Source organism: Podarcis muralis, chromosome 2 (genome assembly GCF_964188315.1).
Source record: "Podarcis muralis chromosome 2, rPodMur119.hap1.1, whole genome shotgun sequence".
Taxonomy (NCBI): Eukaryota; Metazoa; Chordata; class Lepidosauria; order Squamata; family Lacertidae; genus Podarcis; species Podarcis muralis.
This window is the reverse complement of record NC_135656.1, coordinates 61413829-61434166: the sequence shown is the minus strand read 5'-3', so window position 1 is coordinate 61434166 and position 20338 is coordinate 61413829. Positions and strand designations below refer to the sequence as shown.

Genomic DNA, 20338 nt, shown 5'->3' with positions numbered 1-20338 from the left:
CCGTCACAAAATTGCTTTTTTAAAAAAGGAAGAAAGATGTACAATCATTTTAATTTAAAGAAATGAAATGAATGTTGGAAAGTTGAAACCTATGGTGTCATAAGCAGGATAATTTACCAGCAGAAGGGCAGTAGACGCTGACTCAGAAGCTCACTTCGGGAATAGAAAACGTGGGAGTGGCACAAAATAGACAAGGAGCCCTGTCACAGACAAGCCAATAAGAATGCAAAGAACTCCAGCACTGAGGTACAAGGGGGCGAGTCTGTGGGGAGGAACAAGAACACAAGATGCTAGTTACTATTAGGATCGGGTGGTCAGTTGGGACACTTATTAAAAGCTTCTCTTGGGTGATGATTTCCATAGTAATATGATAAATAGACTTTGAGACAACTGCAATTAGTTTGAAAGTATAGAAAAGTTTTAGCTCTCACAACCTCATGTGTACCATTTGTTAAATCTGGTTTAAAATCTTATTCTAATTTTTATTTGGACATTTCTGATGACAACACCAAACAGAATTTCAACAAATAGGAAGTTTTCCATATAACACAGGATCCTGTTGGAACTGGGAACCTGTTGGAACAGGCCCTGTATGGGATGTAACCATACAGTTACTTACTTATGAAGCTCCTTGTCCAGTGACCCCCATCCTGTTCTCTTTCCTAAGAAAGTCATCAGTCAAGTCCAAGCCCCACCCCTCTGATTGCAGGGCAATTATCTCCTGACATGGGACATCCTTAAGCAGGGCTGCCAGTACTAGGCCACATGCAATGATACACCTGAGGAACAGCAGGATTGTGGGGTTTTCCAAAGAGGTTTTGTAAAAAGGAGATCAAGAATGTGAGCCACCTGTGGTTGCTGGAGGAAGGTATTGCTCTCAGTAAAGTGGTCAGTCTTTGTGGGGTGTATCATTTCAGGCTGCAGTCGGAGCTCACAGGTTTAAATGCACCTCTGCATCAAGAAAATACAACACATGCCTACACATAGAAATCTAGATGCCAGGAAAACAGTAATGCCCCCCGATACTTAGTTTTCTATAAGTAAGGAATGTGTTTGGTATGAAAGAGCCCTCGACTTTGTATGCCCGCCCCCCATCAGTAGCCTGAAGGGATACAAGGTTAGGCTGCCATCAAGACTGCAGATGCCAGCTAATATCCAGAGGCGGCAGACAGGCACTTGCCTATTTGAGAGAGAAGTTAACTGGCACACTGAAAAACACAGCATTGTGCTTAGAACAACTCACCTTCCTTGAGCACATCGTGCATATCCACTAAAGTACTGGTAGCGAGCAATCAGATAAAGAACCCCACAGCATGCAGCCAAAACTAGAGGAGGAGACAATCAAAGTAGTTATTATGGAGACCCGGGAAGATTGACCCTATTTTCAAACAAAAAACCCATCAAAAGCTTACACTTACAGTTCCTGCTCTTAAGCACTATGCTACAGCAACTCACAAGATACACCCAAGCACACAAAGTTCTGCAGAAGTCCACATCCATCAGTTATTTGGAGAAGGGAACCAAAGCAAAGCAGGAGGTCTTTAGTCTGAGGTCACAACAGCCCCTGCATTAGCTTTGCCTTAATAGTGAAAACAACTATTTACCACACCATCACTACTTGAAGGCATCCTGTGCTATTGTGCCACATTAAATTTTGTCAGTGTTTAAGTTGCCTCAGGATTCTTGTTTTTGCTGTGACTAAAGCATTAAAATAAGCCTTTGAGGTCTTCCAAATCAATCAACACCAACTTGGAAGGTCATAGCACCTCCCAGCTAGAGGTCAGAGGAGAAGGATTTTACTTAGCCCTCCCCCTGACAGCAGTGACTTTCCTGGAACTTTAAAGATTTCCCCCCTAGGCTCTGGAATTACCATGCTACCACAACCAAAGGGAATTTGGGGAGTAAAGGACTTGCTATGTGGATTGGGCCATTATGTCACATGCTACACAAAACATTTTCAAGAAGTGGCTCAAATGAGCATTTGTTTTCACCCTTTCACAAACTTGCAAGCAAAACTGAGGGTAAAAACATGTTAGAGTGGCTTCACACATTACATGTGGCAGAAACAACTGCTGTAGGTTCACCACTGCAGCAAGCAAGTCAACTACAGACGGGATACTGACATCTTAAACCCCCTGTGTGCCTGTATCTCTGATTGGACCATGACTTACAGGTTATATTAGTCACACTTTGCAGTGAAAGACACTTGCAGCAATCATGTTTACCATGAATGTGTGCAAGCGACAGAGTGTGCATGTGTGTGTGAGTGAGTGAGAGAGTGCATGTGTCTGCAGATGAGAGACATAAAGCATCTATGCACAGGCAATGGCCAAGATCAGCCCGGTGGAATGAGGCCCCTGAGTGGCCACCCATCACATCATGTGATCTTCAGAAGCAAAATAAGTTGCCCACTTCTAACCTGAAGCATGAAGCCACCTCATTTAAAGAGCAGAAGACTTGAACCCTTCGCTCAAAATATGCAATAATGTTAGCATAGGGTGAAATCCAACAGAACACTTAAGTGTCTTGTTCCACCAGCACGGTGATTTCTACTTGCCCAAGAGAAAGTTCTCCCTCTCTCCTACTCCCACACCAGACAGGGAAGAGGGGTGGGGGGAAGTCCCATTGCACAAGCAGAACTCTTGCACTGACATGACACGGCAGCTGAGTGCCACCCTTTATGTAGCAACAAACATCATTTTGCAGCTGCGTAAGTAGTGCAGCGGCAGCAGCTTAGCTGACAAAAACGTTTTATGCTTTTCACATTAAGAGTTTTATGAATTAAGGTTTGCTTTTTTACCTTGATGGGAAAAGACTCCAGCCACCCACAAGAGTGAAAGAAATATTGGGAAGTATTCGGTGCAATTTGCTCTAAACAAAACAAAGAAGAAAATTAATTAATCTGTAGTTTGGGGATGAGGAGATGACACACAACGATCACAGAGGCTTAGACCCTGGATAATATCCCACCTAAGCAGCTTTTTTAATGACTGGATTTATCATGAAGCACCCCACACTGAGCACACTATCCTTATCTCCACCCACAACACTATGGTCTAGTTCACACTGCAGAGAATGGACCCGTGTCTGGGCTATACCACTTTTAGACATTTTACATGACTGAATGTCCCTGCAAAGAAAACTCTTCCCTGAGATGAGGAGGTCAGAGAGAAGGCTCGAATAGAACCTTTCTCCCCTGACCTCTAGCAAGAAGGTGAAAGTTGGTACCAATTCATTTGGAATATCTTAATGCTTCCTTGACATTTCATGAGGCAAATGCAAGGTACTATCTGATTGTGGCCATACTACTCTGGTACTTGGCGGGTGAGGAACGGCAGCAAGGAACTCATGTTGAATGCAGAGAATCTAAGATTTTCGTTAAAAAGTCACAAAGAAGTTGCTTCTATCGCTGAGAGATACTGAAAATACAGGGAAAATTTTGTGCTATGTAATTCACTATGCTTATATACTGCCATCAATGCACCTTGTGTTACGATTAAGGAAAAAAACATCAGTGGGCTCGCATTCAAAAATTCAACAAACCGGAGACAAGGGAGGAACTGGGTGGGGGTAGCAAAGGAGACAGATAACAAGGGACACAGGCAACTCTATACAGTGATACACATACTTAGGCTTAGATGCAGTTTGGTCAAAGGAGGTTGTGCCAAAGCATTCATGGAAAAGGAGAGGTGAAATTTGAAGGAACAGCTGGGACCCTACAAGTGTTCTAAGAGGCAGTTTGAAGCACACACAGGGCAGCAAGGGGGAAAGAGTAGAGTCATTTGAGACAAGAGCTTCAGAGGTAAGAAGAGTGGAGGTTGTGAACGGAGAACTTCAGAGCAGCCAAGAAAAAGCATAGACCCCAATGCCGGGGGGGGGGGGGCTCTACTTCCTCCATTCCCAGAAGTGTGTACTGATGCATACTCTCTCTGCTCTCTGTTCTGTAACCAGTTACTGATCCAAAAGAGGAACTTGCTTATTGTTCTGCGACTGCTAAGCTGAATGGGGGAGTCTTTTTGAAAGTCTTATGTATGCTGTGTTGACTGGATCACTTCTGCCTGTATGCTTGCCACTCTCAAGGAACTCTGAAAGGTTAGCGTGATGGGATGAAAGAAAAGAGGCGGGGGCAAGGACTGCTTGAAGGTTTTCAAGAGAAAGGATGAAGAGGTCACGCTGGATGTAAGAGCAGACAGGAAGCCAAGAGGGAAGAGAGCTAAGCAGTGGTATCACGGAACTGCAGTTTTAACAGAGGTGGACATATTTGCCATTGGAGAGCTGAATAAAGAATAAGGGGACTGCGATGGGAGAACAACACAAGGTTTATTTAATCATTTTAAATCTCACACTGTGGCTCAACGGACCCCATGGGACAAGTCACTGCAGAAATATGAGACAGTCCCAACAAAAAATATATAAAATAGAACATATAATAAAATGAAATAGCTATTAAAATCCATTAGAAACCATTCAAAACAGCAGGACAATAAAACAAAATCTGATTAGCCACCATCTCCAAACAGTGCTCTTAAGGTACATTACAGAGCAGAAATCTCAGAGTATAGGTGCCACCACTCACAAGGCCCTGCAGGCCCTGCCCCTTATTTCAGTCAGCCAGATCTTGGATAAGGTTGGCATGTGGGAATGGGCACTTGTTTCCCCAATGTATTCTAGAGTTTAGGTCATTTCAGGTTTGAAATTGCCCAGAAAAAAAGATATTGTGCCAATGAACTTATCTTGGCCCAGGTAGTATCTGCTTCCTCTGCACTGTATCCATCAGAGAGACATACAAGCACACTTTGAACTGACTGAAGTTTCAATTCAGTCTTCAGAAAGACAGGCCGATGTAAAGTTATGTTACAGTAGTGCAATCTGGTGATTACCAGTACACACATCAATCATTTAAAGTCTGAATAGGATACAGCTGGACACAGTAGAACCCATTTAATTTTAAATGACACACATGTGTGTCTGTTTATGAACAGATGCGGGTGGACTGATGCTTATTTTTAGAATGGTAAAGTCTGCAGGCGGCTACATTCAGCTGAGAGGCAAATTACATATTATACTGCAGCTGTGTACAATAAAGGCCCATGGTCCTCTTTGCTCTCATAAAACTCCCACTGGAGAGAAAATTTGCATTGGAGAGGTGAAAGCTACTTTGCTTTTCCTCTCAAAATTGCGGGTAGCAGGTTTTGCCCACAACTGTGTTCCAGGTACATGTTTACTTCACAAGAATGGGTCTGGAACCCGGAGGGTGGGTTTAGAGTGAAAGGGAAACACCCAATAAGAGAAAGGTGAAGCTCTCCATTTCTCCCTGTCCTTTGTTCGAAGCAAATGGTCCCCTCCTACCTTGAACTTTGAAGATACAGGGCTGTCAGTGTGAAGTACAGATTGCTCTTAAGCAGTTATCATTTCAGTGTAAAAACAGCAGCATCTTCTCTGATAGAACTTTCCTGCCCCCCCATATATTTTGTGACTTCCCATGTGGACACAAGGGTATATGACCATCACTGTTAGTCTATGGCAAGCTTTACAACCTTTAAAATGAATGTGTTAATTGGAACCCACGACAAGGTGTTCACATTTCTGCCGAATTTAAAAGCTCTACTCCTGCAGTTGGAGCATCTCCCAAATAAAAAGCTATGGGGTGGGAGTGAGGAGAAGAGAGAGAGAAAATGCAAAATAATAATAATCCCTTTCTTCATACATTGAATGCAGACTGTCACGATGTCTTTGCGGAATTCTAAAAGCAATTTTTAGCATCTCCTTTGAAAGTGTCAGTTAGAAACCAGAGTAGGTGGTCAAGTGAGCTGTGAAGATGAGTGGGTAGGAATTCTTTGCTAAGCAGTGCCTCCCAGTCACAGCTTGCTCTTCCCTGCCATCAGAATTCAGCTGCATGCTGGCCAAAATGCTACCCAAGGGACAAAATCACAAGGGCCATAAAATCACTTCAATGCCAAACATTCACTGAACTGCTGAAAACTCAAGACTATTTGTTTCACAAATGTTGCAATGTATGGAAGGTTTGGTGTTCAAACTCAGTGATCTTGTAGTCACATCACACAGACATGAAGCCAGTGAGTATAATACACAGTTGTTACACAACTACGGCAAGAAGTAGTATATGAAGAATCTGAAGAGCAAAGTGTATGCGGTTGCACCTCATCTGTGCCAACCAGCATGTCAGTGTCTCTTAAACTGGTCAAAGGTTTCATCAAAATGTCTTTGCCTGTTCTCACATTGGGCAACCACATGCCTGTGGGAAACCCCCAAACAAGACCACAGCATCTCCTGTTGCTGCAACTCTCTTCTAAGAATTTTTCGAGCGCAACGTTTGGAGATGATGCATTGCCATTCTATGCAGCCCGTTGGAGAGACTGAAATGGGGGCGGAGGAAATATGTGGTTGGTTAACACCCTGATCACATAAAATGTGTACACAGAATTACAGCTGCTGATGCCAATAGAAGTTGGTTCTAAGTATGGTTTAGGAACTAAGTAGATGACTGTATGGTAACCAATGTCACCACATGACGGGAAGAATGCCATTGGGAGATATGTCTACTTGGAATAATCTAGATTCACATCTCCAGGGGTGGGAAGCGGAGATAAAATTAAATTATAGAGAGGGATGGCATGGAAGGGAAAGGAAGGGAAGGAGGAAGCAGGTTAACTTACTGAGCTCTGAAGATCCTTTCAAATTCTGGTGGACCTGAAGTCACAGGAGGAGAGACTTTGCACTTCCGCCGAACGTAGATCACCTGCATGGCAAAATAGGCTGGATGGGAAGTAAAACGAGGAGGAAAGAGAAGCCAGTTATTTCACCCAATGAAGTACAATGGGTTCTCTATTGTTTTTTAAATTATGTTTATTACACTAAATAACAACCAAGAGCAGCTAGTTGCACAGTGGATGATGAGCAGTATGCCCATAGTTTGCTCATCTGCACTAGAAAGCACCATTCACGTTTCACTTGCAAGAGTAATAAACAAAAGTCTCATTCATTACAGAATCATCCATTTGCAAACTAACCTTTAGTTCCTCTCAACAGCAATAAAGGTGCCTGAAAAATTCTAAAATTGTGCAGCCAAAAACCCACAATTCTCAGTGAGAGGCTTAAACTGTGCAATCTGAGCAGATTTATGTTGTTGATTAGTGTGCATACTTCATTTTGGGTTCACAGTTTTGCTTTGGGTTGCTTTGAAACACTTGATATCAAGGGAATAAGTGTAAAGGCGCTAAAGCAGAAATGGGTATAGATCCTGCATGAAGACCCATAACTCAGAGGAGGAGCCATTAGAGTCTGTGGCAGCAAACAAACAAGAGGGACAGACACCTTGTGGTACCTAAAAAAAGATTCCTTTCTTTAATGTACTTGTATACCACTTTTTATCACAAGTGATGGCAAAGCGGGGTTGCATTAAAAAAAAAAGTATAATTACAAGACACAATTAAGATAGCAATAAAATAACAACAACCTCATTATCAATAGTAAAACCACAAAATCAGAACTATAAAACAAAAACAGACTTAAGGCTCAAAAACAGGCTAACCAGTGCCACCAAAAACTAGGAAAAGAAACAAGTAAAATTTCCATTGAACAGGGAGGTCCACTTCTTCAGATGCATGCAGTTGTAAAAGGGGAAAACAGGTAAAGGTTGGAGTTCAGTGGCAGTGAAATGCAAAAAGATAGCCTGCCAACTGAAGATTATGTATCATGTACCTGACAAAGTGGATTCTAGGCTAGAAAAGGGTTATCCCAGGGATTGGGAACTTGCGGCCCTCCAGATGTTGCTGAACTACAACACCCATCATTCCAGACCACTGGCCATGCCAAGTGAAGATGATGGGAGATGGAGTCCAAGAACATCTTGGGCCACAGCTTCTCCATCCCAAGCTTGTGCAACAATTAATCTGTTAGACTTCAAGGGGCCACAAAACTCTGTTGTTTTGGTCCCTAATACCCAAACCATTTTCACATTTTTAAACATTTAATTGAAACAGCCTGTACATTTTCTTTCCCAGCAGTGAAAGACCATTGAATTAAGCAGAGAATCAAGCCAATGAGGCCATCACTTCTTAGAAACACAACTGCACAGATTTGCTCCCAACTGCCCTTAGCCTAGCATTGTGGCTTATCTTAACACGAGAAGGCCAATAAAATCAAGACCTGAGTCCTGCACTGTGAAGTGACAACCAGCCATGCTCTCCCAAGATACCCATTCCATCTCCTGCCCACCCACTCCCTGCATTTTCCATTTCTCTACCAACATAGACAAATAATTGTATGGTCTCTGGGATTGCTCAGTCCGCATTGCACTGTCAAGTGACAACCATGGAGGGCAGTCAAGTTATAATGACTGAAGAACTAGGGGGCTAAAGGGCTGAATGTATATAATAGTGAAAACTTTAACAGCAATTGCTATACACCCTGGTACTTCACTTTTGGAAAAAGAGATGCGAGAGCTCAACCCTGGCCAGGGAAAGGGAACACGGACCGACGGACCGACGGACACACACCCTACTCTGAATTGGAAGGTTTTCTTTTTTTATTTGAATATTTAATTGGGTATGTGTACTACCTAGCAGTTCGAAAGCACCCTTAAGTGCAAGTAGATAAATAAAGGTAAAGGTACCCCTGCCCGTACGGGCCAGTCTTGACAGACTCTAGGGTTGTGCGCCCATCTCACTCTATAGGCCGGGGGCCAGCGCTGTCCGGAGACACTTCCGGGTCACGTGGCCAGCGTGACGAAGCCGCATCTGGCGAGCCAGCGCAGCACACGGAAACGCCGTTTACCTTCCCGCTGGAGAGCGGTCCCTATTTATCTACTTGCACCCGGAGGTGCTTTCGAACTGCTAGGTTGGCAGGCGCTGGGACCAAGCAACGGGAGCGCACCCCGCTGCGGGGATTCGAACCGCCGACCTTTCGATCAGCAAGCCCTAGGCGCTGAGGCTTTTACCCACAGCGCCACCCGCGTCCCCAAGTAGATAAATAGGAACCACTTTATAGCGGGAAGGTAAACGGCGTTTCCGTGTGCTGCGCTGGTGCTGGCTCGCCAGAGCAGCTTCGTCACGCTGGCCACGTGACCCGGAAGTGTCTGCGGACAGCGCTGGCCCCCGGCCTCTTAAGTGAGATGAGCGCACAACCCTAGAGTCGGACATGACTGGCCCGTACGGGCAGGGGTACCTTTACCTTTACCTTTATGGCCTGCACCAGAACCTCTAAGCAGCTTACGAAAACACAGAATCACAAATACAAAAGTTAATACACATGATTATAACTCAAAAACAACCACCAAGCCCCTCTGTTAAACAAAATCCCCCAGTGATTTTGCTCCATTCTCCATGACCTCCATCTCAGTGCTGACTGCTTTCTTTTAAGTGCTTAGGAACTGTGCCCTTGCAGCACAACATCTTGACAGCGGGGTGGGTACTGAATCCATTTTTCCTAGATTATATTAATTTTATGTCCTCTTTTTACTCCAGCACTCTGCCTCTTATATTCAGATTCAGTCTTCCTCTCCAAAACATCTCTTGGTAATACTTAGCTCATTTCTCTGGCCACTTTCATCTCTTCCATCATAATCTCCTCAGGCTTTTAGTGTGACTTTTATTAATGTGCCTGCTCCAGCCTTTTTATCTTACTGCATGCTCTAGACATTGTTTACAAATTACTTCTTCACTTTGTGCCTACTCTCGCTCCTTTTTCTCCACTGTGTCTTTCAGCTCCCCTTTCCCAATTTGACCCCTCGATCTCTCAGCTCTCTTATTTTTCCACATAACTTGCATGTCTCATTCATATCGCTGCATGCCGCCCTAATCTCTAAGCGGTGTGAAATTCAAGGGGTTAAAGGTGCTTACCTTTGTGTTTCCTTTGAAATGAGGGACTCTGGAGACTGTGGTGTCTTTTCGATAGAAGGCTTATTTACACATATATACAACCTGAGCCTACGATGGAGGGGTTCACAGCATTATCACCCCAAGAGAGGACCTTGCTTCCCTCAAAGCCACAGCCTTGGATTCCAACAGAAATCAGGCATGGCTATGTCTCCCAGATGCACCACCTGCCAGCATCTAGCTTCTAGCTCACATAATTCAACTCTCAACTCTGGCCTTTGTCTTTCTAACTATGACTTCCTTTGTCACCTTAATGGCCCATGCTTAGAGGACCATTACCTTACCAGGAAAGTAGCCTAGCTGTTTCAGGAACTGAATAAACCAGTATTTATTAACTGTGAGTGCCTTTAAGGAATACTTTAGTTGCTGCAGAAAGCACTCTATAAGACCTGCATTCCTCAGCTGACTTTCATGTTTCTCTGCCTCCACCCCCACTGACTTATTCCAGAAAAGAAAGGGAGAGATTTATTAATTGACTAAGGATGTCAGGCTTTAACAGGAAAGCCAAAAGATAGAAAATATGACTCATATTAGCCTGGGTACTGCCTTTCCAAGGTAAAGATAGGATCGCTCTGGCTTCCTGCACAAGCACTTAATTATTTTTGTTTTTGTGGGGAGGGAGCGCTGTGGTCTAAACCACAGAGCCTAGGGCTTGCTGATCAGAAGGTCGGTGGTTCGAATCCCCGCGATGGGTTGAGTTCCTGTTGCTCGGCCCCAGCTCCTGCCCACCTAGCAGTTCGAAAGCACGTCAAAGTGCAAGTAGATAAAAAGGTACCGCTCTGACGGGAAGGTAAACGTTTCCGTGAGCTGCTCTGGTTTGCCAGAAGCGGCTTAGTCAAGCTGGCCACATGACCCGGAAGCTGTATGCTGGCTCCCTTGGCCAATAAAGCGAGATGAGCGCCGCAACCCCAGAGCTGTTCGCGACTGGATCTAACCATCAGGGGTCCCTTTACCTTTTAGGCATGTGTACAGTTCCTTAAGATGCCAAAACAGTCATAGCCATGCATAAATTGGAGGTATCGGCAAATGCAGAGGAACCCCAAAGTTTGCAGAAGTACCACAAAAGGAAAAAAAAAATATTGAGGGAAGAAACCCAGGAGCAGCCCAGTGAGGTACTGACTCGACTGTTTGGGGGGGGGGGATGGAAAACCCGAGTAGCACAGGGGAGACATGCCTGATGGACTGGAACAAGGAATGGCAGGGCCTCCACAAATTCTGTTAGTTGAGGCTGGCCCACCCCTAAGGCAAGGTGAGGCAACCACCTCAAGTGGCAGGATCCACAGGGGCAGCTGATCCCTATGCTGATTATTGCTGATGTACATACTCAGTCACCCCTTCTTTCCTAGCTGGGAGGTGGGGCACCACTTTGTGGTTTGCCTGAGGTGCCAAAATATCTTGGGCCAGCCCTGATTACAAGTCCCACTTACTACAATTAGGATCAGTCTTAAATGACACACACTGTTGATTTGCCATCAGGTTTCCATCAAGTCGATTATTTTCTACAATTCTATTTTTAATACTCAAACCTGGTTCCTAAAAATATGCTAGGACAACTGAAAAAAACAAAAAACAAAAAACAGGCAGTTTGCTCACATGAACTGCATGATATTGGGCTCATCAGCTCCTGTGAGATTATAGTCTCCTCTTTGGGGGGGGGGGGAACCCTACAACCTACAGTTTTACTTTTGTTGTAAGGAGAATCATAAACTCATGAAAGTTTGCTCTGCGTATTATCCCCTCATATGAAGACCCCACTTGTATGAACAGGTTTTTTTAAAAAAGAGTAAGACAGTTCCCAGCATATCACCAGAACAGACTTTCAGATATTATACATCAGCACACAATAAACACACCACTCTAGCTGACATATTTAATTGGCCAAGCTGTCAATTTAGGAATTAAAAACAAATCTCACTGTCAGTTTATACCACAACTAAAGGGTTGGGTTTTTGGGTTTTTTGGGGGGGAATAGGCTGCTATCTATCAAGTCCGCATTAAAGTCTCTTTATATTGTTGCCAGATTTGAACAGTCTTGATCATTATTCTTTCCCCTGCTCATTATGCAAAAAGAATAAAGTTGATTTGAGTGCCTTTTTATGTATTAATCTGCCATTGCATATGAAATTGCTAGGATGCAATAGGGACACTTTACATTCCATGTACCTCACTTTATGCAGTATTTTGCTCTAAATCCTGGAGACAGAGATTTAAATCATCTTGTTACTACTCAAGGTTTCCCATGAGAGAAGCCTAAATTCCCTAGCAAATTATGCCTCTGATTTAGTTCAGTTAATCTTGACCCTTCTTACCATTTTGTTTCTTCAGGCAATTGTTGGCATTCTAATGAACAAATGTTTTAAGAAGTTGTTTACACCATTATCAACATTACAAGTATGGCTTTACAATCCAGTTTCCATTCCCTGCTGCTCTAAAATATAAGGAAAGAGTTGCAAGTCAATTATCTTTTTAGACTTTAAAGTTCATCTTTTTCTCCCAACAGCTACATCAATGGTACATATTTCCTATTTAACTTGAGAGATCTTATTTGGCTTATATTGCCTAAAAAGAGATATTAAACTTGTCTCTAATAGTAGTGGCATGTTCCTTACCTTGTTCCAAGACTCCCAGGACAGTAACAGTGGCCAGCAAGGCTATCTGATGCAGCATGCTGGATCTTGAAACTGCGAGACAAAAGCGAGACAGCTACAGAGCTACACAGACTTTGAAGCTATGACTTTTCTGCTCCTTAATATATGCCCACAGTGGCTGTCAATATAATCAGACAGCACAACCCTCTATTTCCTCTTCCAAAGGGCTGGTTAGTTAACTCACTGCTTGCTGGATGGTTTTGACTGGATCCCGTCAACAGTGGTACTATTGAAACAGTCTGAGCTTCATTTACCTATTCAATAGTCTATTGTTAAGATGTGGGCACTTCACAATGGCTGAATACCTAGCCTTTTACAATAAGCACTATATGCACCACTTCAGCCATGGTATGATAGGAATTAGTGATATTTTCTTTTCTTTTCTTTTCTCTGTTATTCAGTTGTGAGGCCAAAGATTTCTTTTTGGACATTTACTTGCTCACTAGTGAAATACTGAACCAATGTGAACAGCAGATGACCACTTCAATGACCAACTTTTGTTTTCTTGCTAGCTAAAGCAATGAAAATTAGAAACCGTGTGCTTTTGGAGTAAAGCAAAAACACAGCATATACACATTTGATTAAGCAGATATAGTCACACTGCTTCCTTCCTATGAGTGACTTGCGAACAGATGAGAATGAGTGACATTTTGTGAGCACAGGTGCATTTACACAGTTTAATCCAATTTGCCCTCTGGACAGTCATCTCGGATTGACTCACATCCCAAAGTTGGTTAGGTCTTCCTTTTCCAATTATACTGGCTGTGCCTGTACATGCAAGGTTTTTAGGTATGCAAGGTTTTTCTTAAAAAGTCAAGAAAACTTATTTCCTGGTCCAGGCCATCATGGGCCTATTTCTTTTCCCTTCCTGATCACTTTGTCTGAAAGGCAGCATTGGCTGCTGGGCCCATTCATGTCTTATGGGGCCTTGGGCAGGACCTTCTGGTGGCAATGACAGGCAGAAGCAACAGTGCCCCAACTACTGCTCTGGGCAGTATTAGGCAGTCACCATCATAAATGCCCCACAACTGAGAATCCTGTGGCCCTCCAAATATTCTTGGACTCCAACTCCTATTTGCCCTAGAGCCAGCATCCCCGCTCTGCCCACCAGTGAAACACTGGGTTCCCTTCAAAGTGTTAGCATCAGTGTATCAAGTCCTAATTGACTTGGAACCAGAGTGCTTAAAAAAGCCCCTCCATCAATATCAACAATCTTGGGACCTAGAATCAACAGGAGAAGCCCTGTTGGTGCTGCCTGCTTTGTGGAGGAAACAGTGGATCAGCAGGTTTGCTCGCTGCCACTTTGGGCCATCTTCCTTATCATTGCTCTGCTCCTCCTGCATCCTAATTTGGGCGGTGGCAGAAGCAGCAGGAGTGGATTTCCAGGCTAGACAGGAGGAGGAAGGCGGTGAGCAGTGGTCCCAACCAGCCAGATTGGAGATATGGCCTTCTACTGCACATGGGGTACTTCAATCAGTGCTTCATTGGCTAGAGCCTCAATGCACTTATTCAGCTTGATGTTGACAGTTTCACCAAAAAGGTGCTTGTGCTCCTTTGAACTTTGCGGTCCTGGACTGTTTACATGGATCTTGTTTTATGAGTTGTTGTGAATTATCCAGAAACGGGCATCTTTCCTGTCTGTTTATTTGAGGAACATAACTTGTGAAGCCTGATCTGCCCTGAGGCTCAAATGTAAAGGCAGTAGAATTGCATTGGATGTGAAATGTAGCACATCTTTTTGCTTGAGGGAGGAAAAATCTGAAAGCTGTAAGCTTCCTGGAACCTAGAGCCCAAGATCAGTATGATAAGAAACAGCTTTGTACGCCTGGGAGAAAGGCAAACAAAGTGCTGCTACTCAAGAGGAAGCTTCTTCTTACCCGTCACATGCTCTCTCGATTTTATTTCCAGAGGACCATCTCCCCACACCTAGTTGCCAGAGGTGTCGTGGAAATGTGGGTCCATCCAGGTGATCAGGAATCAATACCTTCCACAGCCTCGATATGTCTGTTTTGTAGTTGCACAAGCAGGTACCCATTCTCCTGTATGGCCTTCCTCAACTACTCCTTGAATGTCACCCAGGACTGTACCTTGTGAAGCATGTTGTTTCCACCATGTAGGGTGATTGGGCTGTCAGGTTTGCTTCCTAGCGGTTCTTCTGTTTATTTAAAATATTTATAAACCATCCTTCCTCCAAAGGAATTCAGGGCAATGTACATCAAACAAAAAATCATAATACTAAAAAGAAATAGCAGCAACTCATTAAAACACCAATTCAAATATTCTTGCTGAGGATTAAATGTCCCACCGTCAATCTACGAAACTATGGAAAAATAGAAATGTATTCAGTTGACACCTTTAGGCCAACAATAATGGCATACATTTGTAGGAGGATCGTTCCAAAGTTTCAGTCCTACCAAGGAGGCCTTTCTATATACAACCACCCTCCCCAAAATCCAAGTGGGGACTACAAGAAGAACTGCTGCCACCTGATTTTAAGGAGCAGGTTAGCTGGTAATGGAAGAGGCACTCCTGCAGGTATTTGGGTCCCAAGCTATTTAGGGCTTTGTAAGCCATTGTTAATACCTTAATGCAAACTCAACTGCACATCTCCTACCTGATCAATGGACATGGAGATTGCCCTGGGGAGGGGAACCTGGAAGAATGTGTAGATGCTGTTGATGTGTTCTGCTCCTCTTATTTTGCAGCAGTCCCCTGTAGTGCAGACAGATGATAGTGCATGGAATGTTGTAGCAACCTTTGAACATCCTCCATCTCTCCCCAACCAATCACTTTGCATTACTTGCTGTTGATAAGGTATTTGCCATTGTCATTTAAGTTGGGCTCTCATACAAAGGAGGACACTTGCCAGCCATGCTTGCTGTGCTCCCTAATTTGTCAGCATCTAGCATGGCCGCAGCAGTAGGTGCCACCTAGATGTGAAGAAATGGATGTGACATTACTTTATTATCGCCAGAAGAAAAGGAAGTGGCCTTCATAGTTGTGGCAGTGGTGGTTTGCGGCTGCTTCAGAAGGAAATTGTTTTCCAGAACAAGGTGCTGGAGCCAGTGTGGTGTAGTGGTTAAGAGCGGTAGACTCATAATCTGGGGAACCGGGTTCACATCTCCACTCCTCCACATGCAGCTGCTGGGTGACCTTGGGCCAGTCACACTTCTTTGAAGTCTCTCAGCCCCAGTCACCTCACAGAGTGTTTGTTGTGGGGGAGGAAGGGAAAGGAGAATGTTAGCCGCTTTGAGACTCCTTCAGGTAGTGATAAAGCAGGATATCAAATCCAAACTCTTCTGCTGTAGAAGATACTGTTCTGTTGTTTTCTGAGTTTTAGATACAACTGGATGTAGAATAGCAGCAGACATTATCTCAATCAGGGACACTTCAACCATGGCTGACGCCACATCCACATCAAGTGGCTCTTCTAGATCCTCACCTCAAATTTAGTGGAGACTGATTAGAATGCTTCAACTATTCATATACTGCCCTTACAGCCCTCCTTTTATTGCAGAACACTGCACAGGTTCAGATGCTGTGCTTGATGCCAGTGGAGTATGGCTGCTGTGGTCTTCTTATTCAGGAGGACACCACTAGTGTAGAAGGGGAGGAGACGCTTAATGCACCTGCACTTCTCCAATGATGCCCTTATATGCTTCATTGAGATTCTCACTGCGTCAGCAAAAAAGGACAATGAATGATCCAAAAGTTTAACGGATATATTTTCAGTATAAACACACTTCTGTTGTGATTCCTGCACTGCTGGGCTTGACCATGTCATCTTGGTGGCTGAGTAATAGTGCAAATATCACCACCCATGACTTCAAAAATGACTGGATGCAATTACCTGGGAAATAATGTGTGGTTCTTTTTGAAAATTTGGGATAACTCCCATTGAACATGCTGGAACTTAATGGTGTGACTGAGTTGGGCAGGCATAGAGGGCATCACTACTGTCGATCCCTGAAGATAAAGGACTGTTCATACATCTCCATTTCTCTGCCATCTATAACTTACTTTTTCATATGTCCAAGCAGCCAACAAGGTCTCTACCCTTTTCCTGCCATCCCAGGCTGTGCCCTCCTGCTGTTCCTCTCTGCCTCCTATCACACTGTCGGGGGGGGGGGGAATCATTTCCTTTCTCTCTCTCTCTCTCTCTCTCTCTCTCTCTCTCTCTCTCTCCCCCATTCTGTGTCTTACACACACACACTCCTCTGACCAATGCATAAACATTCTGGATAGTTAAAGACATTGACCTATCAGTACAGCAGCATACATGGTTAAATGAGTCCACCTTGCTGCTGCTGCTGCTCCCCCAAAATAAACATTCCTATCTGGATTCTGGGCTCCAGAATTGCTCTGCCTTGACCTCCAAAATAAAACTTGTGCAACTCTTGCTATTCTCTGCACTACCCCAGACCACCCTCAGTCCTTCCTTTTCTATATCTGCTCCAGCAGCCAAGATTTCCCCCTCACTTCCACCAGCTGTCCCGGGCCACACATCAATAGTCATAAGCAAGCTGTTCACAATGCATTTTTCAGGTATTATGAATGCCTTGATAGATTATCACAGTAAGAAAATACTGCACACAGATTGGCAAAATGAGTGCCAAGCACAAGTCAAGCATTAAAACAAAATCCAGGGAATGCAAATCGCAATTCTTATTTGAAAAGGCTTTTTCAAGAGTGGTCTTTGTTTGTGTGCTCTCATGCATGTGCGGAGGAAGGAAATGTAAAAACAAATCATCAGATGGTATTGATGATGCAGGGATAGATTTTCAAATAGCAAATCTGCAGCAGTAAAAAAAACTGTATTGAAGATTATACTTGAACACAAATCTTCCTTTTTTGAAATGTCTAATGTACTTTCTTAAAGCACTTCTTGAAGCTTATAGCAATGTCAAAACTTTAGATATCTCATAGAAATAGGAGGCAATATCAAAATCAGAGTAAACCTATTGATTTAAATAAGTCTGCTCTAAGTATGACTAATACCGGATGTCACCCACTATATAGCTTAACTGGAGGCAAGTGAAGAACACAAGACTTATTTGAAATATATTTTCATATTAAAATCCTCCTGCTCCGTTTCACTTTTTCCCACTAAAGGAGCTGATAAAAAATGGAATTTGCAGATGTATTCAAATTACATTTGCTTAGAAATCCCACAGGATTCAATAATGCAGCTCAGCAAGGTGTGCAGATGACTACAGTATTTTTCTGCAAGCCGTGTGCACTGAGGGATGGAAGTGAAACAAGAACTTGGGTCTTGCTTGCTGATCCCTGAACCATCTAGGGTGCAGGTCTGATATCAGAATACTATCAAAAATCTGTGGTAACTAAGGTAATATTTTCCAAGGTGTTTATAATGCGTTCTCCCTAGGAAATACAAAAGGAATTAAAAAATGTGTGTGTGAAAAACTGACCCAGTATCCTCCTGAGTTTTAAATCTACTTTAGATTTTTTTTCCACCTATGTTGAAACACATTCCAAAATAATTCTAAAAGTCATGACACCTGCAAGGATTATTCCATTTTTCATAGCTCAATAACTTAAGATGGCAGAAGAGACTAGAGTCAGGCTCTCTGTCCAACACCCTGCAGCCAACTATACAGCCATGAACTCTAGAGAAACCTGCACGTGTGCTTTTTAGCAAGTGGATCCATGGCAAATGGGGCTATAAAGTCTCTTCTGAATGCCAAAGGACAAGTTGCTACTCCACAACTTCATGGTGTGATTCTCATGAGGGTCCTTAAGGCATCGCAGCCCAACCTTTCTTAAGATCCTTGCCATCTCTGTCAGTTTGTGGCCAGTATGTTGCACCGCTCTTCCACCACCAGAAAAAGCAGCTCTTTTTAGCATCTTGCACTGCAGTGTTTAAAACCGTAAGAGAAACACACAGCTAAAATTTGCATCTCTACTGGCCTCCTAATTTAATATACAACAGATGGCTGAACAAAGTTTGGAAAATCATTTGGCAAGACCCGAAGTGAGAAACTGATGCAAAGGTTATTGATACAGTAGAGAAGCGATGGGAAACCTAATGCCTATGGGCCAAAGTCCAGGCTCCCTATCTAATCCTTAAAGACTCTCCACAGACCACAAGACTCTCTGCTCAGACCATGCTCTTCGCCAGCCCTATTCCACCCCACCCCAAAGTGGCTTTGCCTGTTCGGAATGTGGCTGGATGGAGAGATGGATGCACAGATGTAGAGAAACACCTGACTTCTGAACGGCTAGGATGCAGCTTAGAGCAGCTTACATTTGTTGCTCTGCTCACTTTGGTCTCTGGCCCTTCCCACCAATTGCATACAGCCCCTGGCTGCCCAGGATGGAAGGGGAAATGCCCTATGAATGAAAAAGATTCCCAAGACCCTGACGCAACCCCAAGATCCCTCTGATTTAGCAGCAGCAAAAAGTGGGGGGAAGTAGACCCTGTTTAAACATCTCCATCCAGCCCAGAACCCTGATGGGAATGGGAATTGCCACTTCCCCAGTCAGATTAATCATTTGATGAGCATAGAAGGGGCAATAACCACGCCTCTTCAGCTGGTCTGCACAGATCAGCTGAGGAGTGGGAGCTCTGTGTGGCTGGGTCCATTCCATGTGTGTACATGCAGGTGATGGCATCCATCACTGGCATACAGACCCAGGCGAGTTAACCAAGGGTGAAAGTGGCCCTAAAGCCAAAGGAGGTTAGCAACCCCTTATCTAATAATTGCACATGTCTTTGTAGAGTGACTACAAAGCACACAAGTAAGTATCTTAAACGGAACAGTCTATTTCCCCCCCCCCCCGAGTGATACTGCATCAATTAGGGGTTCAGACTAGAATATGAATATTCTGTAACCACAAAAAAGATTAAAATAGACTCTCAAGCTAAAAGCACAATTGATTTCTGCAAAAGATCTGCACTAGAACTGTGAAAATCGCTGATTCAGCTTGGATAGACTGATAGAAGTCAGAAATACTTTATTTTTGTTCTGATGCAAAACATGATTCTTCAGTTTGAAAGGGGAAACAGATAAAAGTTACTTACCATGCAAAGCGCTGGCTGCTATCATTCTGTGGTCTGTGCATTTGTCATGCGAACCAGTAGCCTGCAAAGTAAGTTTTCTTGGAAAGGAGCAGAAGAACATTTTATGCAAAAGAAAAACACACAATTGTACATGGGATTTTACTCTAACCTATACACAATAGCACATTAACACCTATACCCTCCTCAGACATTAACATTTTAGGTGTATAGTAATCCCTCGTTTTATGTGCAGACTATCTGGAAGCTTCAGCTGATTAAAAATGCATCTGTCCAGTTGCTTGGAATATTTAATTGTGATTCTGTACTGCTACTGTTATTACTTTTAAAGCTCTAAATGGCTTGGGACCAGGGAGACCCATATGAATTTTCCTGACCTTGAAGACCCAGGGTGAGGGACCACTAGCATGGTCTATTAGGCTGGCAGGTACAAACGTTTTACTTTAAGGTGGTCAAGTAAATAAAAAGAGGTGGCCCAATTGTTATGGCACTCCCTCCTGTGGGAAGTGTGCTTATTGCTGTTTGTGAAATTACTTTTTCCCATTATTTTATGATGTGAACTGCCTTGAAAGGGCTATATAGCCCTGAAAGGCATTACATAAATGCCTACATAAATAAAACAAGAAGAATGTAAACAAATATACATCATACAGGTTAACTCTGTAGCAATCCCGGAGTTTGCCTTTTCAAAATGAATGAAATGGCCCTTAAAGAGCTTAGAGCAACATACCACCTTCTTTCCAGTGTGTTAATGT

The 20338-nt window shown here is 43.5% G+C and overlaps 1 protein-coding gene across 1 annotated transcript; it reads right to left on the bottom strand.

Moving 5' to 3' along the window:
• Nucleotides 1-32: 32 nt before the first annotated feature.
• On the bottom strand, nt 33-16685 carry LTC4S (leukotriene C4 synthase). Its single transcript, XM_077924607.1, is given in 7 exon segments — nt 33-182; nt 184-262; nt 1244-1325; nt 2801-2871; nt 6678-6777; nt 12506-12577; nt 14422-16685. Coding segments are annotated over 6 exon segments (459 nt in total). The 5' UTR covers nt 12564-12577; nt 14422-16685; the 3' UTR covers nt 33-113.
• Between the last annotated feature and the right edge of the window lie 3653 nt (nt 16686-20338).